At 44.3% G+C, this 26,500-nt stretch overlaps 1 protein-coding gene across 2 annotated transcripts in view; it reads right to left on the bottom strand.

The window, feature by feature from the left end:
- The window catches only part of ctnna2 (catenin alpha 2), a 1,182,272-nt gene that overhangs the window by 1,046,323 nt on the left and 109,449 nt on the right, over positions 1–26,500 (bottom strand). For both annotated transcript variants that reach the window (XM_033035440.1, XM_033035446.1), the window contains exons 3-5: positions 15,672–15,867; positions 10,759–10,925; positions 10,362–10,481 (exon numbers count right to left, since the gene is read on the bottom strand). In XM_033035440.1, coding sequence (XP_032891331.1) covers positions 10,362–10,481; positions 10,759–10,925; positions 15,672–15,867 — 483 coding nt within the window. The remainder of the gene's footprint in view (positions 1–10,361; positions 10,482–10,758; positions 10,926–15,671; positions 15,868–26,500) is intronic.

The following is a 26,500-nucleotide window of genomic DNA, read 5'->3' as shown; positions in this document are numbered from 1 at the left end:
ATCATGGAGTTGCAGGCAGGCAGCACCGAGTCCGAAGCGGGAAGCATCACACGTAACTACAATTGGACGTTGCAGATCGAAAAACTTGAGAGTCGGTGTGCTAATCAGCTTTGTTTTGAGAAGGTCGAAAGCCTGCTGGTGTTGGGGAAACGAGGACCAGGCAATGTCTTTTTTCGTCAGTTGCCTCAGAGGTGCGCTCAACTCGCTGAGGTCGGGGATGAACTTTCCCAAATAGTTGACCATGCCCAGGAAACGCTGCAGGCTGGTCACGTCGGTCGGGGCAGGCAGCTCGGAGATAGCGTTGGTCTTCTGCGGATCAGGTTTCAGCCCGTGGGCTGTGAAGATGTGGCCAACATAGGGTACTTCAGCTACACGGAACTTGCACTTTGACGGGTTAAGTTTTAAGTTGATCTGGCGAGCGCAGTCTAGAATCCGTCGGAGGTTGTGGTCGTGCTCAGCAGCATCTTTCCCATAAACCAGCGTGTCATCCACGATAATGGCACACGCCAGGCCGGCAAACAGTTGCTCCATGGAGCGTTGAAACACTTCGTTAGCAGAGTTGATGCCGAATGGCATCCGCAAAAATTTGAATCTTCCGAAGGGGGTGCCAAAAGTGGTTAAGTCTGAGGAGTCTTTGTCTAGAGGTATTTGCCAGAATGAGCTCCTGGCATCAAGGACAGAGAACACCGTGGCCTGACCGACCTGGGCAGCAACATCTTCTACAGTCCTCATGGGGTAATGAGGACGTCTTATTGCCAGATTTAAGTCTTTGGGGTTGATGCACACCCGTATCTCGCTCTTACCCTTCTTCATGGTGGCGACCATGGTGGAGACCCACTCGGTGGGTTCGCTGACAGCTTCAAGCACTCCCATGTCAACCATGTTCTTCAGCATGGCTTCGACCTTGCCCTTCATGGCAAATGACACCCTGTGTGGAGCACGGACCACCGGTACAACCGACGGGTCAGTTGCGATCTTGTATACAAGGGGCAGCTTACCCAGTTCATCATGGAATAGGTCAGGGTACTCGGAGAGTGGATTCAGCATCACCCGCACTTCGTGGACAGTACGGTCAAAGGACACCAGCCCGAGATCCTGACATGCCTGATTGCTCAACAGAGTCACACAGTCACAGTCAAGAATGAAAAACAACAGGTCACACGAAGATTTCTTCAGCACACAGTGGAAGGTGGCCCTCCCCACAGGTTTTAGCTCCTCTCCCCCATAAGCACGCAATATGGAGCGATCAGCAGTTAACAGCTCATTATTCCTTATCTTCCTGAACAGGGATGTTGACATAACATTCACCTTCGCCCCCGTATCCAGCTTAGCAGTGAAGGATTTGTTGTTGACAGTGACAAGCACAGAAGGATCGGGGAGGCGAGATTGATTATGAAGGAGAGAATAAACACTGGCATCTCCCATGGAAATACTGGGCTCAGAGTCGAGGGCAGTGTCGACAGAAGACTGGGAACCAAATTCGTTATCAACTTGTTGAAGGTTGTTTAAAACTTGTCTGGGAGCTGGAGGAACGTTCCCACGGGAGCGACAGGCAGCTGAGAAATGGTTCATCTTCTTGCAGAAATTACAAGCTTTACCAAATGCTGGGCACTGCGACTGCATAGAGTGGACATAATTGCAGTTGGGGCACTTCTTGACGAGCGGGACCCGAGCGGCATAAGTCAGCCGCGGTGCAGGGCGAACGTTGTCTTGCTTGCGACGGGGCACAGCAACAGCAGTCAGATTAATAGCCCGATTGTCAGAGCCCCTCTGCCCATGTAGCGGGGCAACCACCTCAGCTATTCGGCATGCATGCATATCCTCAGTCAGGGTGAGATCCGATCTTCGCAGCAGCTCCGCTCGTAGCTTCTGATCTAGCATGCCGGTGACCAAAATATCTCTGGTGAGCTGATCACGCATGTTCTCGAAACGGCACCGCTGAGCAAGGTAGCGCAGGTCAGCGATAAAACATTCAACATGTTCATCAGGCTGCTGTTTCCTTGTAAAGAATTTAGCCCGCTCCAATATACGGTTGCAGGGCAAGTCACAAACCTCCGCAAACTTACGTAAGAGACATACCGGGTCGTTGGCAGATTCCGCCGGCTCGACGACCTGGTCGTTGTCATCCAGGACCGCTGGATTGTAAGTGAAAGCCTGAGCACGCTTCATAGCATCGGGACCGGCAAGGTTCAGCAGGAGTGAGGCTTTGACCGCATCAGGGTCGTTTCGGTGCACGATGTTGATGAAGTGGTTGTAGTCCACCACGAAAGTAGCCCATCGCTCCGCAATGTCAGCGTCAAAGACAAGGGGAGAGGGCTTGCGGCACGAGAATGCCATGGTAAATAGGGAATTAAACACTAGTAAAACTAGGAGCAAATAAAACCCGATAAACAGGAGGGGTGCGTTTAACTTACTGACACCATGTAAAGGAGTTAAGTCTGACACACTGTAACTTTACTGAGTCTTTAATAAAGGCACATGTTAAACACGTCCCAGTACTGATTGCATCTAGTCTTCATGCATACTGGAACCAAGGGAGGAGCAAGGGGAAGATATCACAGTTATACTGAGATGACTGGGCGTGGTTAGTGGTATTGAGGTAGCTACATTATAGGTTGCATGCATAAACCATCTACAATAATAAAGCCAGAATTTCCTGGAGAGAGCTCATCAAAGTCTTAGATTTGCTTTTATGTTGAATCTTCCTTTAGCAAGAACTAGACAGCATCAACCTAAATCAACGAGGCCTACACTTTCCACTTGTAAGTTGAACAGAAATGCTCAGAACAATAATTAAGGCATAGATCCGGGTATGGCACTCACAATCATCCAAAATATTAAAACATACCATTACTCTCTAAAAAATATTTAATAAATAAAGTATAAACATCAGAAAATGCTTATGCACAATTATGGGCTTTCAATGAATGTCATCAATTCAAACATCATAACTTACCTGAAAGTTACCTCTTTGGCTTGCAGCTATTCCTCTACATAGAAATGTAGTTCTGAAACTGTACAGAGTTAAAAATAGCACAGATGTATTGGGAGATTACCCAATTTACCTGCTGAAAAATGGCAGAGGTTTCTACTCTGCCGCTCGTCTTCATGAGTTTTTTTTAATTGAACTTTTTGTCATTTATTAAGATATCTGCTGAGTACTATGTTTAAATACCTGTTATGCTGCTGCAAGTAATAATAATAATAATAATAATAATAATAATAATAACTTTATTTATAAAGCACTTTAAACAACTGCAGTTGCCACAAAGTGCTGTACATGAGAACTCATGGACAAAAAGTTATTACAAACCATTAAAAACCGTAAAACGAAGGACTAAAAAACAGTAAAAATTAAAAGACATTAAAAGCACTAAGAACAGGAGCAATGTCTCAGCCAGTGTCGAAAGCCAGAGAATAAAAATGAGTTTTTAGGGAGGATTTGAAGATGGAAAGTGAGGGGGCCTGTCTGATGTGCAACGGCAAGGTGTTCCAGAGTGCCGGAGCAGCAACAGAAAAAGCTCTATCCCCTCTGAGCTTCCGCTTAGACCTTGGTACCTCAAGGAGCAGCTGATCAGCTGACCTGAGGCACCGGGCAGGAGCATATAGGTGGAGCAGCTCAGAGAGGTAAGGCGGGGCGAGCCCATTCAACGATTTGAAAACAAATAAAATAATTTTAAAATGAACTCGAAAGTGCACTGGGAGCCAGTGAAGGGAGGCCAAAATTGGCGTAATGTGCTCCCTCTTTCGAGTTCCGGTCAAAAGGTGAGCGGCAGCATTTTGAACCAGCTGGAGACGAGCCAATGAAGCTCGTGCGACTCCAGAGTAGAGTGCGTTACAGTAATCCAGCCGAGATGTAATAAAGGCATGGATTACTGTTTCAAAATGCTGCCGCTCGAGGATGGGCTTCACCTTTGCCAGCTTCCTTAGGTGAAAGAAGCTGGTCTTAACCACCGCGCCTATTTGTTTATCTAGTTTAAAATCACCGTCCATCCTAAAACCCAGGTTTAAAACTGTTGGCTTTACGGACAATGCCAGTGGACCCAAGTCAACAAAGGGAGGTTCACGGCAGCCATTGGGGCCAAACAAAATCACCTCTGTCTTTTTTTCATTAAGTAAGAATTTAATTGTTCCATTTTGGGGCATATGATAATAAAACACTCGTGATAATTGCAAGGCAAGAAGCTGACATTATACTTGTGGTTTCCTGCTCTGCAGGGACTGTTGTGGAATTCAGATACTTTTAGAAGATCACATCCTTTACTTCCACTTAGCAGCCTAACTGATCCAATGGACATTGGCACTTAGGCCAGTTAGCAATTTTTCTCCAATGATGATGACTACGTCAGCTCCGGTTGGCGGCGCGACTCACTGTTGCAGCAGCCCCTACAGCCTGTCTGTCTTTTTTTATTTTTTTGTCTAGTTAAATGTAGTTGTTATTTTTTTTATACTGTTTTGAACTGTGTTTATGTGGGGGGGGGGGGGGGGGGGGGGGGGGGAAATCTCTTCCCTGCACGGGGGACCCGACGTTTTCCCTGTCGGGTCTCCGTTGTCGTTGGGGCCTAGCACCGTGGAGCGGCCTCCAACCGGAACGATCTGGGGGCTCCAGTCGCGGAACCTGCAGAGCTGCGGACTACTCACCATCGTGGGGCTGGCCAGCCTCGGAGCTTGGGGAGCGGTGGTGGCTCGCTGCTGCGGAACGACTCCAGAGCTCCAGCGGCGCAACTTCTGTGGACTGTGATATCGGGAGCACGCGGGTCCAGGTGGGAGACCGCTTTCTGGAGCTCCCGCAACGCAACTTCCCCAGCCCGTGTCGCGGGGTTGGAATGACCCGGAGCGGGGTCGTACATCGCCCGGCGCGGCTTTAATGGCCGCGGGGCATTCCAGCGCCCACCGGGGGCTCCAACCATGACATTTAGACCTGGAGCGGGGCCGTATATCGACCAGCGCGGCCTAAAATGGCCGTGGCACTTACCATCGCCTGCCTGGGGCTTCAATATCGGGAGAAAAATGGAGAGCAGGGGAGAGAAAAGACTTTGCCTTCCATCTCAGTGAGGAGGAGGTTCACTGTGATGGATGTCTGTGTGAAACAAGGTTCACTGTGATGTTGGTTGTGTGTCTAGTAGGAATAGTTTTTGTTTGTATGGCTGTAGAAACAGAGTTTCGTTTGAGCCTCACTGAGGTTCAAATGATAATAAATATTGTATTGTACTGTATATTGTATTGTACTTAGAGTGCATCCTTCTCTTTTTCCTCCTAATTTTCTTTTGCCTAGATGGTAAAATGGATTTTACTAACAAACGAGATATAAAATATTTGCACTGTTTCCACTGCATCTTTATTTCCCATTATTAATTTTCCATCTTCATCTATAAATAATTCCAGATTCAGGGACAGTTTCGCCTCAGCTGTTATCAGGCAACTGGACCATCCTATCACAAAGTAGAGAGCAGGCCTGATCTACCATCTACCTCATTGAAGACCCTCGGACTAACTTTAATCGGACTTTATCTTGCACTATATATTATTCCCTTTATCCTGCATCAGTACTCTGTGGACGGCTTGATTGTAATCCTGTACCATCTATTTCCTGACTGATTGCACGTGACAAAAACGTGTTTCACTGTACCTAGGTACACAGGACAAATAATAATAAACTAAACTTCATTTTATATTCTGGCATAAACGGAGTGGCAAGGAGAAGGGCCATCAAGAACACCACAGAGGCAGCGGAGAAGGCCTCGAGATGGCTCTGGATCAGGAGAGGAGGTCCATGGGGAGGAGCGACTGCCACCTGAACACAAGTCATGGTCTGATCAACCACGGCTGGGTCGCCTGGGTGAGGGTGTCTGATGTTGAAAGACCCGAAACACCCAATGACCCCAGGTTACATCACTGATGATGTGTTCAGGAGCATCTATAGATGTATTTGTATCAATCACTGTGCTGGTGAAACCAGTGGTGACCAGGAATAGACTGGTTGACAACCAAGAATAGGGTGGTGACGACTGGAGAGACAGTGGACAGCTCGGAAGACGGCAACCGGGGCGGGGCGGGTTGGCAGCCCAAACCGCATCCTCTGAGAGGAGGAGACCCAAATCACGCTACAGAAAAACACATGGAAAAATACCCCCAGGGGTGCCCGAGAGGGGGGAAGGATGAGCACCTCAATTGGACGGATCAAAGGTTAACGACTAATGGCAATGGACAACCGACTATGAGTATCAAATGCAGATATGGTATGGTTTGCAAGAACAGCCGAGGCCTGAAGATTCACCAGACCCGGATGAAGTGTTTGGAGGGACAGGGCGTGTCACAACGCACAGGTATTTTACCTGGTGAGACGCAGGAGGAGCCAGGCCCGGAATCACCCCATAGAGCCCGAAGCCTCCAAGTGGCGCAATTAGTCCCTCGGAACTGTTCTCCGGAGAAGGTTCGAGTCAAATGGCCTCAGGCCTGCAAGACGGCAGTCTGGCATCAGTTCGACGAGGACGTCGACAAGGTGCTAGAAGCAACTGCGAAGGGAGACGTGGACCGAAGGCTGCGGACGATGACGACAATCATCATCAGCCTAGCAGTGGAAAGGTTTGGAGAAGTGGAGAAGAAGCCGGCCAGAACACCTTTCACCATGAACCAACGAGCAACAAAGATCCACAAGATCCGGCAGGAGCTGAAGTCCCTCAAGAAGCAGTATAAAGAGGCCAGGGAAGAGCAGCGCCCCCCTTGGCTGAGCTGCGAACCATCCTGAGGAAGAAGCTGATGACCCTCCATAGAGCTGAGTGGCACCGAAGACGCCGGAAGGAAAGAGCCAGGAAGCGAGCATCCTTCATAACTAACCCCTTCGGCTTCACCAAACAACTACTCGGGCAGAAGCGCAGTGGGAGTTTGGCTTGCTCTAAGGAGGAGATCGACCGGCACATCCAGACGACCTACAGTGACCCCGTCAGGCAGCAGGAGCTGGGCCAGTGCAACATCCTGATAAAACCACCTCCACCTAACAAGGAGTTTGATAGTAGAGAGCCACTCCTGAAAGAGGTCCAGGACGTTGTGAAGAGAGCAAGATCTGGCTCAGCCCCTGGCCCAAGCGGAGTCCCCTACAGGGTCTACAAGAACTGCCCCTTGTTACTGAAACGGCTGTGGAAGATCCTGAAAGTCATCGGGAAGAGAGGGAAAGTGGCGCAGCAGTGGCGATTCGCTGAAGGAGTCTGGATCCCAAAGGAGGAAGATTCCAAGAAGATCGATCAGTTCAGAATCATCTCCTTGCTAAGCGTTGAAGGCAAGATTTTCTTCAGCATAGTGGCGAGGCGGCTGACCAACTTCCTCTCCAGCAATGGTTACATAGACAGCTCAGTGCAAAAGGGAGGCTTATCTGGAGTGCCGGGGTGTCTAGAGCACACGGGAGTGGTGACCCAGCTCATCAGAGAAGCCAGGGAGAACAAGGGTGACCTGACAGTGCTCTGGCTTGACCTGGCCAACGCCTACGGCTCCATCCCGCACAAGCTGATCCAGACAGTCATGGCCAAGCATCATGTGCCGGGCCAAGTGGCAGATCTCATCCTGGACTATTACAACCAGTTCAGCATGAGAGTCTCATCAGGGTCAGTAACATCAGAGTGGCACAGACTGGAGGTTGGGATCATCACAGGCTGTACCATCTCTGTGATCCTTGTTGCCTTGGCGATGAACATGATCGTCGAGTCTGCTGAGCCAGAGTGCCGGGGCCCTCGGACCAAGTCAGGAATGCGCCAACCACCAATCAGAGCCTTCATGGACGACCTGACTGTCACCACTGAGTCAGTGCCAGGAGGCAGGTGGATCCTGAAGGGGTTGGAGAAACTGATTGGATGGGCAAGGATGAGGTTCAAGCCAGGAAAATCAAGGTCACTGGTGCTGAAGAAGGGCAAAGTCATGGACAGCTTCCGCTTCAGCATCGAAGGGACACCAATCCCAACTGTCTCCGAAAGGCCAGTGAAGAGTCTTGACAAGGTGTTTAACAGCAGCCTGAAGGATACAGCATCTGTCCAGGCAACCTGTCAGGAGCTGGAGAGCTGGTTGAGAGCAGTGGACCGGTCGGGGCTTCCTGGCAAGTTCAAGGCATGGATTTACCAGCATGGTATCCTGCCAAGGATACTCTGGCCACTGCTTGTCAACGAAGTCCCAATATCCATCGTAGAGAGATTGGAGAGGAAAGTCAGCAGCTTTCTCAGAAGGTGGCTGGGACTGCCCAGGAGCCTTAGCAGCATTGCCTTTTACGGAAACAACACCAAGCTCCAGCTGCCCCTGAAGTCCCTGGAGGAGGAGTTCAAGGTGACTCGGGCCAGAGAGGTGATGCTGTACAGGGACTCCAGCGACCCCAAGGTGGCTCAAGCAGGGGTGGAGGTGAAAACTGGGAGGAAGTGGAGAGCCGGCGAAGCCGTGCTGCAAGCAGAGTCCCGGATACGCCACAGAGTCCTGGTGGGAGCAGTGACTCGGGAAATAGCAGGCCTGGGAATCTTTCCATCTCCCCAGTTTGACAAGGCCAAGGGGAAGGAGAGGCATAGGCTGGTCCAGGAGGAAGTGAGGGCAGTGGTGGAGGAGGAGAGGTGTACCAGAGCAGTTGGATTGAGGCAGCAGGGAGCCTGGACAAGGTGGGAGCAGGCCATGGACCGAAAAGTCACATGGACTGAGCTCTGGCAGGCTGAACCACAGCGCATCAAGTTCCTGGTCCAGGCAGTGTACGATGTCCAGCCCAGCCCATCGAACCTCTTCATCTGGGGCAAAGCGGAATCTCCAGATTGCCCGCAATCCTCAGGCAAGGGGACGTTGGAACACATCCTGAGCTGTTACCCAAAGGCTCTTGGGCAGGGCCGGTACACATGGCGTCACGACCAGGTTCTCAAACCCATTGCAGAAGCCATCAGCATGGGAATCAGCAGCTGCAGACGAGAACGCCCCACCACCCAGATGATCACCTTCGTGAAGGCTGGAGTGCAGCTGCCAAGAACCACAGCAGCCAGGAATCCATCAGGAATCCTGGCGACTGCGCAGGACTGGCAGCTTTCCGTAGACCTGGTGAAACAGCTGAAGTTCCCACAGCACATTGCCACGACCACCCTGAGGCCAGATATCCTCCTGGTCTCAGAGGCGACCAAAAACATCGTCTTGTTGGAACTAACAGTGCCGTGGGAGGACCGTCTGGAGGAGGCCCACGAGAGGAAAATGGCCAAATATGAAGAACTGGTCACAGACTGCTGCAAGCAGGGCTGGAAGGCAAGGTGTATGCCCATCGAGGTTGGCTGCAGAGGTTTTGCAGGGCAATCGCTCTACAAAGCCTTGAGTGCACAGGCATAAACAGAGTGGCAAGGAGAAGGGCCATCAAGAACACCACAGAGGCAGCGGAGAAGGCCTTGAGATGGTTCTGGATCAGGAGAGGAGGTCCATGGGGAGGAGCGAATGCCACCTGAACACTAGACGTGGCCTGATCAACCACGGCTGGGTAGCCTGGGTCTGATGTTGAAAGACCCGAAACACCCAATGACCCCAGGTTACATCACTGATGATGTGTTCAGGAGCATCTATCGATGTATTTGTATCAATTGTAGAAACTATTTTCATATTCTTTGTTGTTCTACCCTCTTAATCTATTTTATCTCTCTTTATTATCGTTTTTGATATTTTTTAGAAATTTCGCAAACTTCTGAATGACCAGTAAATTTCATTATATTTTCCTGGCATACAGGTTTAAAACTAGGGCCTCTACGTTTATAAAGGATGGTTTGTATGCATTTTTGTAAGCAAGAATTCCTTTATTTATATATTCGCTGCCTCAGAACAACTGTAAAGATTGTATGTGTTTTCCAAACTACCTTAAGATTTTGGTGTAGAAACAAGGAACTGCAGATGCTGTGTGACCCTTCTTCTGAAAAATATTTAATATCTTCAGATGTTAAATATGCTATATTTAATATCAAATTTTTTTCTGAAGGGTCTTGACACGAAACGTCACATGTCCATGTTCTTCAGAGATGCTGCCTGACCTATTGTTACTCCAGTACTTGCTGTCCTTTTGACTGTTAGATAAGAGGAAGGGAAAAAACAGGCAAGTACATATTTTGTGAAATGGCCTATTTCTGTTCTGTAATTATTTGTAAAAGAAACAGAACTAAAACTGATTCATGGCAGCAATTCACTTGATATGTTGATGTGTTTTCTATAAACTAATTAGCTTCGTCTGTTTGATTTTCCCTGCACATTTTCTCTGTGAGTACCAGGACTTCAATGCAACTAATTGCTTTTTGCCCTACTCAGAAAATTTGAATACTTACAACGTGAATTCAAAGATTTTCATAGATACATAAATACATAGACAATAATGATCTTACTTGTTGTCTTCTAGCTGCCACGTAGTTGAGCTTAACCATTTCCTTTCCAAATTCCTTGAAGCGACAGGCCAGATCTTGCTCATTGGTTGCATTCTTAACAGCATCCAGTGATTCTTCCACCTTTGGGTTTGGTAAAATATATAACAATTCATATCCAGACTAAACAGCATCTTTAAAGCTGCAAAGTTTCAATGAATGGTTCAGACACAGTATTTCATGCAAATTTAATCATAATTCACAAAGATCCTAATAGAATGTGTGACTTTATTTATAAATCAAATGGGTGGGGAAAATAAATTGAATTTACTCACTGTATTAACAGTTTATTTTCATATTATGTTATTGTTCATATTCTAAAATTCAACGCTTTAAATTGGTTAGTAAGTTCATATCTTACAATTTTTAAATGTGTTAAAAGCCTCATGACATCCGCCATGTCGGCCAGGATCAGCAGGCGGGTTACTCCAGATAGCAGAGCACGAGCTGCCCGAACCATGGTTCCACGCTTTACAGAAGAACAAGGATCTTCTGCAAACTCAGCAGAGGCAATTCTCATTGATTCTCCTGTAGAGGAGATAGAAATGTAATAGTAACAAATTAATTGCAATGCAATAGTAACAAATTAATGGCTTTCATTGAGCATTGTTTCAATTCAGATCTGCATGTCTTAAGAAATTGTAATCTTCTCAGTTTTACTATTAGATGAGAACTTAAACCCCTGTCTCACGGTGCGAGTCCGCCCACGAGTGATCCCGAGTTTAAAACAAATCAAACTCGTGGTAATCACGCAGAATTAACGTAGCGGGAACGTCGGAACTCGTAACGTTAACGGCAGGTACTCAGGAAACTTGTTAACTCGTGAAAATCTTTCAACATGATGAAAGATTTCCACGAGTCAAATTTACTCTTGAAGTAAAAATTTTAAACTTTTAAACTCGTTGTAAGAGCGCAGTAGCCCGTGAGTTTATCGTAGTGACTCGTGAGTCTACTGTGGGCAATCTTTAACTCAGCGGGACAGGCAGCATCTCTGGAGAGAAGGAATGGGTGATGGGATGACATTTCCAAAAGTCTTTGTGTTACTCCAGCACTGTGTGTTCACTTTTTGTCAACCAGCATCTGCCCTTTCATGTGTATAACATTATTTGTATCCGTGGCAATTGATTGTCGCTCCCTTCAATTTCCCAGTGGGTCGGGACGTGGGGGGGGAGGGGGATGCACAAGAAAGGGCAGATGCTGGTTGACAAAAAGTGAACACACAGTGCTGGAGTAACACAAAGACGCAGCAGAATTTTGTAAACGTCATCCCATCACCCATTCCTTCTCTCCAGAGATGCTGCCTGTCCCGCTGAGTTAAAGAGTGCCCAAGGTAGACTCACGAGTCACTACGGTAAACTCACGGGCTACTACGTCCTTATAACGAGTTTAAAAGTTTAAAATTTTTACTTCAAGAGTAAATTTGACTCGTGGAAATCTTTCATCATGTTGAAAGATTTTCACGAGTTAACAAGTTTCCCGAGTACCTGCCGTTAGCGTTACGAGTTCCGACGTTCCCGTTACGTTAATTCTACGTGATTACCACGAGTTTGATTTGTTTTAAACTTGGGATCACTCGTGGGTGGACTCTCACCGTGAGACAGGGCCATTACTGTTCAAAATAGAGTAAAGCTAATGGTGCACCAAATTATTTTTGGAAAAATCGCACTTTAACTTACCATTTATATATCTTTAATGACAGAAATTTGGAGAATGCATTTTTGATCAGATTTCCAGGGGGGAGGGGTGGGGAGATGGAGGGGGGGGGAGATGGATGGGGGGGAGATGGATGGGGGGGAGATGTAGGGGGGGAGGGGGAGGAGGAAGAGGGGAGGGAGGGGGGGGGAGAGGGGAGGGGAGAGGGGGGGGGGGAGGGGGGGGGGGGAGGGAGGGGGGGGGAGAGGGGAGGGGAAGGGGGGAGGGAGGGGGGTTCTCTCAGGTTCCTATTAAATCTTTCCCCTCTCACCATAAACATATGTCCTTTGGTTCCTGATTCCCTTACTCTGGGGATAGACTTTGTGCATTCACCCTATCTGTTTCCCTCATGTTTTTATACACCTCTATAGGATCACCCCTCAGCCTCCTGTGCTCAAATGAATAAAGTCCTAGCCTGTTCAACCTCTCCCAATAGCTCAGGCCTTCTAGTCCTGGCACCATCCTACCAGAGAGCAATGCTGAACTATTATCTACCTCATCTACCTCTTTGGTATCCTTGATCTATCCTTGATCGATCTTTGCTGGCTTTACCTTGCACAAAATGTTATCCCCTTATCATGTGCACATAATGGCTCGATTGTAATAATGTATTGTCTTTCTTCTGACTGGTCAGCACGCAACAAAAGCTTTTCATTATACCTCTGTACACGAGAGAATAAACTAAACTAAACTAAACATCCTTGCAATTGTTTTTTGCACCCTTACCAACTTAACAAAATGTTTCCTTTTACAGGGTGATCAAAACTAAACACAGTACACTAAATGTGAACTAAACAATGCATCTAACACTGTAACCTCCCAACTTACAATGCCTGTAACACTGTAACCTCCCAACGACACTTACAAAATTCTTAAGGGGTTGGACAAGCTAGATGCAGGAAGATTATTCCCGATATTGGGGAAGTCCAGAACTAGGGGTCACAGTTTAAGGATAAGAGGGAAGTTTTTTAGGACCGAGATGAGAAAATCATTTTTTACGCAGAGAATTCCACAGAAGGTAGTTGAGGCCAGTTCATTGGCTATATTTAAGAAGGAGTTAGATGTGGCCCTTGTGGCTAAAGGGATCAGGGGGTATGGAGAGAAGGCAGGGATGGGATACTGAGTTGGATGATCAGCCATGATCATATCGAATGGCGGTGCAGGCTCGAAGGGCCGAATGGCCTACTCCTGTACCTATTTTCTATGTTTCTATGTTTCTATGACTACATAGTCATACGGACATCTAGTTACCAGAATGTTGAAAATCTTCCTCTACCCTTCTCTCCTATAACCTACATTCTTCATACCACTATAGTACGAGAATCTCTTCTAATTGTAAGGAAAAAGTGCATCAAATGCACTTTAGCTCAGGCAACATCTGTGGAAAGAGAGACAGTTAACATTACAGGCTTGGGACCCTTCATACTGAGTCCCAATAGGTTTCTCTGTCCACATAATTTGACAGAGCAACTAAGTGTTTTCAGATGTTTTTGTTCTATTCGAATTTCGATTATCTGCAGTTTATTTTCTTGATTTGCCGAAATTCAGAAGCCAACATTATGACCTTAAATAATAATAATAATAATAATAATAATAATAATAATAATAATAATAATAATAATAATAATAATAATAATAATAATAATAATAATAATAATAATAATAATAATGATAATATATTTTATTGTCATTGCACATATGTGCAACGAGATTTGGTATGCAGCTTCCATCTGGTGTCATAACTTAAATAACTAATAAAATTTAGATTTAGATACTCCGAGAAACATGATTTATAACAAGAACAGTGAAACAGTGAAACAGTCAAAACAGTCTAAAGTGCAATTGTGTCTGTGCCGGGTCGATGTGCGACGTGACCATCCGAGGGAGACAGTTCATGGGGGTGGGGTATCAAACAGATACAATGATATCAAACAGATATAAATTATGTGTCAAATGACCTGAACTATTTTTGTAAAACTTTTGCAAATTTTAACATTAGCAAATTTGCAGATGACACAAAGCTGGGTGGCAGTGTGAACTGTGAGGAGGATGCTGTGAGAATGCAGGGTGACTTGGACAGGTTGGGGGAGTGGGCAGATGCATGGCAGATGAAATTTAATGTGGATAAATGTGAGGTTATCAAAAACAGGTGTCAAAAACAGGAAGGCAGATTACTATCTAAATGGTGTCAAGTTGGGAAAAGGGGAAGTACAACGGGATCTGGGGATCCTTGTTCATCAGTCTATGAAAGTAAGCATGTAGGTACAGCAGGCAGTGAAGAAAGCGAATGGCACGTTGGCCTTTATAGCAAGAGGAGTCGAGTATAGGAGCAAAGAGGTCCTTCTGCAGATGTACAGAGCCCTAGTGAGACCACACCTGAGGAAGGACATTCTTGCTATTGAGGGAGTGCAGCGTAGGTTTACATGATTAATTCCCGGGATCGCGGGACTGTAATATGCTGAGAGAATGGAGCGGCTGGGCTTGTACACTCTAGAGTTTAGAAGGATGAGAGGGTATCTTATTGAAACATATAAGATTTTTAAGGGTTTGGACACGCTAGAGGCAGGAAACATGTTCCCGATGTAGGGGGAGTCCAGAACCAGGGGCCACAGTATAAGAATAAGGGGTAAGCCATTTAGAACGGAGACGGGGAAACACTTTTTCTCACAGAGAGTTGTGAGTCTGTGGAATTCTCTGCCTCAGAGGGCAGTGGAGGCAGGTTCTCTGGATGCTTTCAAGAGAGAGCTAGATAGGGCTCTTAAAGATAGCGGAGTCAGAGAATATGGGGAGAAGGCAGGAACGGGGTACGGATTGGGGATGATCAGCCATGATCACATTGAATGGCGGTGCTGGCACGAAGGGCCGAATGGCCTACTCCTGCACCTATTGTCTATTGTCTATTGCTAAAATTCTATTAATTTATGTGTGGCACAGTGGTGCAGCAGTATAGTTGCTGTCTTACAGCGCTCGGGACCATGGTATGATCCTGACTACATGTTATTCTCTGTACGGTGTTTGTACATTCTCCCCGTGATCGGCGTGGGTTTTCTCCAGTTTCCTCCCATACTCCAAAGACATACAGGTTTGTAGGTTTGTTAATAAGTGAAGCATAATTAATCAGAAAATTCTCATGATTGTGTTTTTGTAATACAACAGTTTTTACCTGTGGATTTTCTAAATATGCTTCACTGGTCCATCATTTTGTTGCATTTAATATTGTTAATATATTTCGCAATTTCCAAAAGAAATTTAAATACTGGCGTCTTGATATCTGCAAACTCAACTAATCAGCTGGAATTTCACAGGTAATGCGTGAAGTGGCATGTCAAGATCAAGACTTGAGGAGAACATTATTCAGAGGATACAGGTGGTGGGGGATTATAGATGATATGTGAGAGGAAGAGGGTTATAGGTGGTATGTGAGAGGGGATGTTATTGGTGTTTACAGGTGAGGAGAGTTCCCCTTACATAAAATGCCCATAAGAATGCATTTCAAGTCAACATTCCAATCTTGTACCCATCTTCTTCAAACTCGATCCCATTAAACAATCCGTTAACATTCCCTCGACAAAAAATACAAACCTTGTTTCCGTACATCTTCCACAGCCACCAGTAGCTCTTCCTTCAGATCTTGGCTCTCTTTCGCAATCTGGTCACCTTTCTCCAGAAAGTTTTGTGTTGCTTGTTCCACAGAAGCAGCCAATACATGTGCTTTCTTGGAGCGACCTTTCTTTTTACTTGATGGGCCCTTGCTACTTGTATTCACAAGAGTAGTTACCTTAGAGGGAAATTTTAAAACAAATTAATTTCCCAACATTTTATTTCTTCATTACAAGCTATGCACTTCTAATGAGGCTTTCCATTTCAAACACTTCTTTCTGCCGTTGACAGCTGTACAAACTGCCCATCACAAATGACAGTTACTTTCTTGTTTCATGTAAACATGACAAACATGGAAAATCAAACTTGATTGCTGAGATCAGATGTTCACAGTGGGTCATTTAGAATCTTTTTGTTAAAATTGAGAGGGAAAATGTGTTTTTGACAGAGAACCCCCTTGTTCTCCATCTTAGAAATGAATTCTAAATACCCACAACATTCATGCTGAATCAATTAATTGATGCCACCTAACCTGTGAATTTGAATGTAATCGAATCTTGACAGTAGTTCTAATCTAGCAATTTCACCAACTACAAATCAAAGTAGAACCATAGTAACTTGATAAATAAATAAGAAATCAAATTAGTAGAAATGCTCGAAATGCTTAGCAATTAGGAGCCATGTGTGAAAAAATTGTTAACATTTCAGGCAATTTCACGACCCTTCAACAGTTCTGACAAAATCTTTGACCTGTAATGTTAACCTACTGAGTGTTTGTGGCATTATATTTTCATTTCAAATTTCCAGTCTCTGCAGATTTTTGATATTCCATTGACAATGAACATTCTGCAAAAAAGTATTGGAAAAGTAATTGTGATCCAAAGTAAAAATTGGAGTGTGCGCTGCAAGTATGTGACATTATACAGTCAACATTGCGCCTTGCATTTTAGTCGAGATGCGGAAATTTTAACTTAAGGAATCATTTGATCTTCGCATCAATGAGTCAATACTACGTTCAAATTTGTATCAAAGTGCCTATTTGTCAGTCAGAGCAACCAATTAAAAAACATCTTACTCTTTATCACTTAGATATTGATCAGTTGCCAATTGAAGGCTCTGTACTGCTTATTTTGTGACACGTCAGTATCCATTGTCCCATATGAACCTTGCAATCATGCAGAATCAACTGTCAACAGCTGGCACTGGGAAGATAATATCAAATCCTCTCGTTATCCCTGAGCTAATGAATCTGAAACGGAATCTATCGGACTAATAAGGATTATATAATACTGTCAAACACAGAAAGACCAGTCGACTCCTTGAATTTTAAATAAGGAGGTCATGATTGGCTTCTTTTTGTTTGTAACAACCTAGAGAAACTCTCCTTCCTCCAAGGATAATGTAACTGACTTGCAAAAATCACTGTTATACATCCTCCCTTGGTTAATTTATTGTTACTTGAAAATCAGAGACTCATCTCAGATGTATCTATGAATGGGATCTCATCTTTCTACAGGTACAAAGACAATGCATGTGAATATTATCAAGGCTGTAGAATTATTGTAATGAGGCAGTGATTGAAATGCAGTTGCTTTATTTGGAACAAGGAAGATATGGTTGAGCTGTACAAAACTGAGGCATAGACAGTGAGGATGAAGAAACTTTTATTGAGATGAGGATTTTTTACACGAAGTGTGGTGGCGGAATGGAACACATTGCCTGAAATAGAGCTGGAATCTGAAACCCTTATGTACAGTCAACCCCTTCAAGGCAAGGGATTGAGGACGAGTAATGTAAATGGCTCTATATTTGGCGCGCATGGACACAATGGATTGAATTACTTCCTTTAACATACCTGCCAACATTTGAAAATGAAAAATCTTACTCTGAGTGCACGGATTGACGGAGTGCGAGCGCCGAAGGCACCCTCTCCCCCTTTCCTTGCCTAACACTGTGTGCAGAATGCAAGGGAAAAGTGATTTTGGCTGCAGACAGCTTCTGCTTTAGTAAGGGAAGCTGGTCGGTGATTGGCCGCAACGCCCCTCGGAGCCGCCAAGTGACCAGCGCATTATGTGATTGAACACAATGCCCTTGGAGACAGCGGCTGACTGGACGGGAATTTTAAGCGAAGCTGGTCGGTGAGTGGATGCAACCTCCTTAGAGACAGCGGTTGATTGGCCGTTTTTTTCCCCTCATTTCAAAATCATACTGTTCCGATATTTCACACTTTTTTTAACCTAAAACCGGAACAATTACGATAAAATCGGACTAGTTGGCAGGTATGCTTTTATGCTGTAAATTTCTGTAATTTTCTGAATATGTTTTAAATACACTTATCAAATGTGCTCATTTACTTTGTTATCAAGGCTGCAGAATTATTGCAATGACAGCACAACTGCAGTTCAAGCGCTGACAGCATAATCGGCTAAATTTGCCCTCCATGATTATTACAATATTAGCCAATTTTCTTCAAATTTTTTTTTGTACCAATAGCACCATTTGCATGATAATCAAATATATGTCAATGTCTGCCTTCCTTATCTGAGACCCTTTCCACCTCCTTTTCATCTTTAGCCTCTGTCACTTACTCTACCCATTTGCCAATCAAACCCTTCACCTTAGTCCACCTATCACTTGGCAGGCTTTGAACCACCCCCACTCTCTTTACCAGTGTTCTCCCCCCACTACAATCAGTCTGAAGAAGGATCCCAACCCAAAACATCACCTGGCCAGCTGGGGTCCTCCAGCACTGTGTGTTTTGCTCAAGATTCCAGCATCTGCAGTTCAGTGAGACTCTGAGGGGGCTTGTATTTTTCTACTTTTGTTTGTGGACTTTTGTCATTCCTAATAGACAGTCAATGTTTCTATTGCCTCAGCCTGAATTATTCAAGACAGAGAAAAATTCAAAGCCTATAGTGTCAAGGTTACACGTGTAAGATAGACAAATGATGATACGATAATGGAACAAGAGATTGCAGATGCTGGAATCTTGATTAAAAACAAAATTGTGAGCAAATCACAAACGTGCTGGAAGAACTCAGTGGGTCAGGCAACATCTGTGGATAGAATTGCATTATCAGCAGGTCAGTCCCGTTCTTTTTCTCCCCTTTTTCAATCAACTTTGCGTGGAGCTAGGTGGCGCGGACCTCTATTCCTCCATAGCGCCACCGGAAGTCAGGGAATTGGATCGACAACATTTCAGATCCACACACTTCGTCAAACTCACTTCTTGAGTCAAAGCAAACCATCAAACATTTATTTCTACCCACGGATGCCACTTGACATGCTGTGTTCCTGCAGATCATTTACTGCTCCAGATTGCAGAACTTTCAGTTTCCAATGTAAATAATCTTAAAGGTAGATTCCCTTTTGAGTCAAAGAGTAAGACAACAAAGAAACAGACCCTTCTGTCCTTGTCTATGCTGAGCATCAATTACCCATCCATACTAATTCCATTTCCCCGACCTGCTAAGAGCCTTCCATGTTTTGGCAATTCAAGTGCTCATCCTGAAACATGTTAAATATTTTTAGAGTACCCACTTCAGGCAATGAAAAATGAATTTGGGTGAAAAAAAACTTTTCCTCAGATGGCCTCCAAGCATCTTTTCCTTTACCCCAAGCCAATGTCCTAGTTTTTAATACCTCTGGATGGAGAAATGTTTTCTACTCTACCCTCTACGCTCCTCAAAAATGTGTATATCTCTATGAAATCTCCCCTGTCTTTACTACACCTCAGCCTACACTTTTTCTCCTCATAGATAAAAGCTCATATTTATCCTCATAGATAAATAGTCATAAATTCTCACTCTCTTTCATTCTGGTACCCCAATACTAATTGCTAACCTTCACTGCCCAGTTCCATGCTATTTATTCATTATTCTGCAGTTGCTGTGCTTCAGTCTATCTAACATTTTAATTTCCTATTAGTAAATGAAAAGAAAAAATACAATTGCAATTCTAGCACTTTTAAAGCATAATTACTGAAGAACAAACACATTGTAATATTGTCAATTCAGTGATGGATAGAAAGTTATTATTTCAAACAATTAACAGAACATGAATTAAATGTAGATTACAATATAATAGATTATATTACTATGTTTCAAAGCAAATGTTAAATATTTTAATGCCAATGGACCATATTTGTTAAGGAATTCCAAAATATGAATATTTTTAAAAATCACATATTGTGCAGTTTCTGATTCAGAATTGACTTCCCGTTGGGAATGTGAATTAAAAAAAATATGAATAAATCAACGTTTTAATCACAACTTTCAATAGTATGACAATCAGGCTACCAACATGCTCCCTCATAGCTTCCCTCAACCTCTCATCATCCCTCTCACCTTGATCCTTCTTTCCCTCCCTGCTCCACCCTTTCCTCATTGTTCCCTACCTTTCTTCTTCCTCCCTTCACCTCCTCTACCACCTCCTCTAGCAACTTGTTCCGTATGCACACTACCCTGTGTGTGAAAAAGTTGCTCTTCATGTCCCTTTTAAATCTTTTCCCTCTCACCTTGTACACCTGTAGTTTTAGACTCCTCTTTCCTAGGAAAAAGACTCCGCCCAATCCAACATATCAATGAGCATCATGATTTTATAAACCTCCATAAGGTTACACCTCAGCCTTCACTCCAGGGAAAACAGTCTTACCAGTTTTTCATATTTCAAAACCTCCTGTCTAGACCACATCCTTGTGAACCTTTTCTGTATCCTCTACAATACAATACAATATTTATTGTCATTTGAACCTCAGTGAGGCTCAAACGAAACTCTGTTTCTACAGCCATACAAACAAAAAAACGATTCATACTAGACACACAACCAATTCACACAACCATCCATCACAGTGAACCTCCTCCTCACTGTGATGGAAGGCAAAGTATTTTCTCTCCCCTGCTCTCCATTTTTCTCCTGATGTTGAAGCCCCAGGCGGGCGATGGTAAGTCCCTCGACCATTTTAGGCCGCGCCGGGCGATGTATGGCCCCGCTCCAGGCCCAAAAGTCACAATGTTGGAGACCCCGGCGGGCGTTGGAATGTCCCGCGGCCATTAAAACCGCGCCGGGCGATGCACAGCCCCGGGTTGTTCCAACCCCGCGACACGGGATGGAGAAGTTGCGTTGCGGTAGCTCCGGAAAGCGGTCTCTCACCCGGACCTGCGAGCTCCCGATGTCCCAGTCCTCCGGACCTGCGGCTGCAGCTGGAGCCTCCAAGCTACGGGGTTGGGCCGCAGCAGCGAGCCACCACCGCTCCCCACGCTCCGAGGCCGGCCAGCCACATGATGGTAAGTCCGCAGCTCCGCAGGCTCTGCGACTGGAGCCCCCAGGTCGTTCCGGCTGGAGGCCGCTGCACGGTGCTAGGTCCCAACGACAACGGAGACCCGACAGGAAAAAGGTCGGGTCTCCCGTGCAGGGAAGAGATTTTTTTTTATTTTTTTTTAAATATTTTTTTATTGGAGATAGGTACATAGGTACATAGGTACATTTACATCATTACACTTACATTTTTGAATTGATAATATTGTCAATTATTATTACATTGTCTCCAATACTTTTTGCCTTTTTTTTTTTTTTAAACTAGATAGAACTAAAGAGATAGATGAAGTAAAGAAATAAAAGAAAAAGAAGAAAAACAAAAACAAAAACAAAAAAAAAGAAAAAAAGGAAAAAGATAGTTAAAGAAGAATGGAAAAATTTATTAAAATAAAAAAGACTTCATTCGAGATATATTCGTACATTTCAGAGTATAGTATTTCATCCATTCTTTAGCCCGCGTGCTAGTCAGGTTCCTGTGCTGAACCATTCTGACCCTTTAAATAATCAATAAAAGGAGACCATGTTCCAACGAATAATTCCTGTTTGTCCAACAGGGAAAATCTGATTCTTTCCACGTTTAAGGTCTCCGTCATTTCTATAATCCACATTTTGATTGTGGGGGCCGTAGGGCCTTTCCAAAATTTTAGAATTAATTTTTTTCCTGTTATTAAACTATAATCAATAAAGTTTCTTTGTGTTGTTCTAAGTGTTTGATTTAATTCTAATATTCCAAGTATTATTAATTTTGGATCTGGGTCCAATTGTGTGCTGGTTACTTTAGATATTATACTAAAAATATTTACCCAGAATTTTTTAATTTTTATACAGTTAGCAAACATATGAGATAATGTAGCTTCTAAATGTTGACATTTATCACATATAGGTGAGATATGTTGAAAAATTTTATGTAGTTTTGTTTTTGAATAATGTAACCTATGTATTACTTTAAATTGTATTAGAGAATGTCTGGCGTTTAGTGAACACTGATGTATGTGTTGCAAACTTTCTTCCCAAGTATCTTTCGTTATTACTTGATTTAATTCTTTTTCCCATGTTTGTCTGTGTAAGTCCGTCGAAGGAATGTCACTGTCTAATAAGATATTATATATATGGGAAGAGATTTTTTAAAGTCCCCCCCCCCCCCCCCCCCGCCGCCCCCCACATAAACAGTTAAAAACAGTATAAAATAAACACAACAACTACATTTAACTAGACAACATTTTTTTTTTAAAGACAGACAGTGTCGCACCGCCAACCGTTAACATACTTGCATTCTTCCTAGAGTATGGTAACAGAACTACCCACAATATTCCAGGTGCTGCCTCACCAAAGTCTTGTATAACTCTAACATAGAAACATAGAAATTAGGTGCAGGAGTAGGCCATTCGGGCCTTCGTGCCTGCACCGCCATTCAATATGATCATGGCTGATCATCCAACTCAGTATCCCGTACCTGCCTTCTCTCCATACCCTCTGATCCCCTTAGCCACAAGGGCCACATCTAACTCCCTCTTAAATATAGCCAATGAACTGGCCTCGACTACCCTCTGTGGCAGAGAGTTCCAGAGATTCACCACTCTGTGTGAAAAAAGTTCTTCTCATCTCGGTTTTAAAGGATTTCCCCCTTATCCTTAAGCTGTGACCCCTTGTCCTGGACTTCCCCAACATCGGGAGCAATCTTCCTGCATCTAGCCTGTCCAACCCCTTAAGAATTTTATAAGTTTCTATAAGATCCCCTCTCAATCTCCTAAATTCTAGAGAGTATAAACCAAGTCTATCCAGTCTTTCTTCATAAGGCAGTCCTGACATCCCAGGAATCAGTCTGGTGAACCTTCTCTGCACTCCCTCTATGGCAATAATGTCCTTCCTCAGATTTGGAGACCAAAACTCTACGCAATACTCCAGGTGTGGTCTCACCAAGACCCTGTACAACTGCAGTAGAACCTCCCTGCTCCTATACTCAAATCCTTTTGCTATGAAAGCTAACATACCATTCGCTTTCTTCACTGCCTGCTGCACCTGCATGCCTACTTTCAATGACTGGTGTACCATGACACCCAGGTCTCGCTGCATCTCCCCTTTTCCTAGTCGGCCACCATTTAGATAATAGTCTGCTTTCCTGTTTTTGCCACCAAAATGGATAACCTCACATTTATCCACATTATACTGCATCTGCCAAACATTTGCCCACTCACCCAACCTATCCAAGTCACCTTGCAGTCTCTTAGCATCCTCCTCACAGCTAACACTGCCCCCCAGCTTAGTGTCATCCGCAAACTTGGAGATATTGCCTTCAATTCCCTCATCCAGATCATTAATATATATTGTAAATAGCTGGGGTCCCAGCACTGAGCCTTGTGGTACCCCACTAGTCACTGCCTGCCATTGTGAAAAGGACCCGTTTACTCCTATTCTTTGCTTCCTGTTTGCCAGCCAGTTCTCTATCCACATCAATACTGAACCCCCAATGCCGTGTGCTGTAAGTTTGTATACTAATCTCTTATGTGGGACCTTGTCGAAAGCCTTCTGGAAGTCCAGATACACCACATCCACTGGTTCTCCCCTATCCACGCTACTAGTTACATCCTCGAAAAATTCTATAAGATTCGTCAGACATGATTTGCCTTTTGTAAATCCATGCTGACTTTGTCCAATGATTTCACCACTTTCCAAATGTGCTGCTATCCCATCTTTAATAACTGACTCTAGCAGTTTCCCCACTACCGATGTTACATGGAAAGCTTAGATTTAAATAGTGGGGAGAAGGTACAGGTGAGGGGGAAAGTTAGAAAGTTAAAGAGAAAGTAACAAGACAGGAAAGTAAAATATGTAATGATAAGCCGAGTGTGCCTTCCCAGTTTGGCATGCTTGCGATTCCAAACCAACTAATGTGATTAATTCTGTGTTGCCCTCTGAGATAATCCTGCAAGTCTTTTCGTTCAGGAAGCATTCAAGGGTGGAGAATAAATGCCAGTCTTTCCAGCAACATCCACATCCTATTATTGAAATGAATTACAATAGAGAAACAATATTTAGCCAATGTCACGACTATTTGTTTCAATCCCACTAGCACAACTTTCTCTTATGTATCCCATTCTGCCTTTAGATCCTTCAAACTATTTTGAACACGGTGTTTTTCTATTGAAAGTGTTGATCCATGAAGCATCATAATGCACCATACCCAAATTGAAGGCATAAATCTCTTAGCAAAGTTCACACTGATTATAAGAGATATTTTAGGGCAGAAGTGACAATTATCTTGAAATAATACCACAAGTGACAATTGAAAGTTCAAATAAAGTTCAATTAACTAATTATATTTTAATGAATTCTAGCTAAAGCTTTCACTAACAAGTTGGTCTGTGACTTCATAAATATGTCTTAGATTGTTTTCATTTTAACTGATTAAAAAAAACCAAATCAACCAAATCACTAACCTGGATATTTTTTTGCACAAACTATATGGGCAATAAATGACACCAAAACAAAATATATATCTTTATTCACTTTGATAAAATAAATCCCTGTCACTTTTAAAATCCACGTGTAGACTTACTAACTAATCCTATTTATTATCGACTAGTGATGTGGTGAAATAAGGCGAATTAAAATGTGGGAAGAAATAGCAGGAAAAATGATAGATAGACCCAAAACTCAGCAGATCAGACAATATCTCTGGAGAAAAGGAATAGATGACATTTCGGGTCAAGACCCTTCTTTTGGAAAGGGAAGGGAAAGGAGAGATATGGTGATATAGAACAAATGAAAGAAAGATATGCAAAAAAGTAATGATGATAAAGGAAACAGGCCATTGTTAGCTGTGGTAGACAAAAATGCTGGAAAATCTCAGTGGGTGAGGCAGCATCTATGGAGCGAAGGAAATAGGCAACGTTTAGGGTCGAAACCCTTCTTCAGACTAGGTGAAAACAAGTTGCAGCCAATTAAACTCACAAGGATGACAGTGAAACTAGTACAACGATTAGGGTGGGGGAGGGACGGTGAGAGACGGGATGCAAGAGTTACTTGAAGTTAGAGAAATCAATACTCAACCGCTGGGTTGTAACTGCCGAAGCGAAATATGAGGTGCTGTTCCTCCAATTTGCATTTGATCTCACTCTGACAATGGAGTAGGCTCAGGTCAGAAAGGTCAGTGTGTGAATGGGAAGGTGAGTTAAAGTGTTTGGCAACTGGGAGGTCAGGTAGGCCCAGATGGACTGAGCGAAGATGTTCAGCAAGACCATTGCCCAGTCTACGTTTGGTCTCGCCGATGTGATTGGAGGTGTTGCAAGTAAACCTCTGCCTTACCTGAAAGGTAAGGGTCCCTGGACAGAGTGGAGGGAGGAGGTGGGATAGGTGTTGCTTCTCCTGCAGTTGCAGGGGAAGATACCTGGGAAGGAGGTGGTTTGGATGGGAAGGGATGAATTAACCATGGATTTGCAGAGGGAACGGTCTCTGTGAAAAACGGATAGGGGTGGAGATGGGAAGATGTGACTAGTGGTGGGATCCCGTTGGAGGTGGCAAAAATGTCAGAAGATTGTGTGTTGTATGCAACGGCTGATGGGGTGAAATGTAAGGGTGAGGGGGACACTGTCTCTTGCGACGGGGGTGGGGGGGAGGGGAGCAAGAGCGGAGTGGCAGGGTACTGATGAGACATGTGTGAGGATCTCATCTATGATGGAAGAGTGGAACCCCGTTCCTTACAGAATTAGGACATCTCGGATGTCCTGGTATGGAACTCATCTTGGGTGCAGATGTGGCATACACGGAGGACTTGAGAGTAGGGATCTTTGCAGGAGGCAGTGGGAAGAAGTTTAATCTAGATAGTTGTGGGAGTCAGAAGGTTTATAATAGACATCGACCATAGGGTCATAGAGTGACATAGTGTGGAAAGAGTCCCTTCGGCCCAACTTGCCCACACTGGCCAACATGTCCCAGCTAAACTAGTCCCACCTGCCCACGTTTGGTACATATTCCTCCAAACCTGTCCTATCCATGTGCCTGTCTAATTGTTTCTTAAATGTTGGCATAGTCCCTGCCTCAACTGCCTCCTCTGGCAGCTTGTTCCATACACCCACCATCCTTTGTGTGAAAAAGTTACCTCTCAGATTCCTATTAAATCTTTTACCCTTCACTTTACATAGAAACATAGAAAATAGGTGCAGGAGTAGGCCATTCGGCCCTTCGAGGCTGCACCGCCATTCAATATGATCATGGCTGATCATCCTGTACCTGCCTTCTCTCCATACCCCCTGATCCCTTTAAACCGGTGTCCTCTGGTCCTTGATTCATCTACTCTGGACAAGAGACCGCATCTACCTGATCTTTTCCTCTCATGATTTTATACACAATAGTCTATCTCCTGTACGGGAGATTGTGAAATCAAGAAAGGGGAGGGTGGTATCAGAGATGGTCCAGGTGAATTTGAGTCCACGATGGAAATTGGTAGTGAAATGAATGAAGTCCATGAGTTCTGCATGGGTGTAGGAGGTAGCACT

The sequence above is a fragment of the Amblyraja radiata genome, chromosome 1 (genome assembly GCF_010909765.2).
Source record: "Amblyraja radiata isolate CabotCenter1 chromosome 1, sAmbRad1.1.pri, whole genome shotgun sequence".
Lineage (NCBI taxonomy): Eukaryota > Metazoa > Chordata > Chondrichthyes > Rajiformes > Rajidae > Amblyraja > Amblyraja radiata.
The sequence above is the reverse complement of the archived record's forward strand: the minus strand, read 5'-3'. Positions and strand labels throughout refer to the sequence as shown.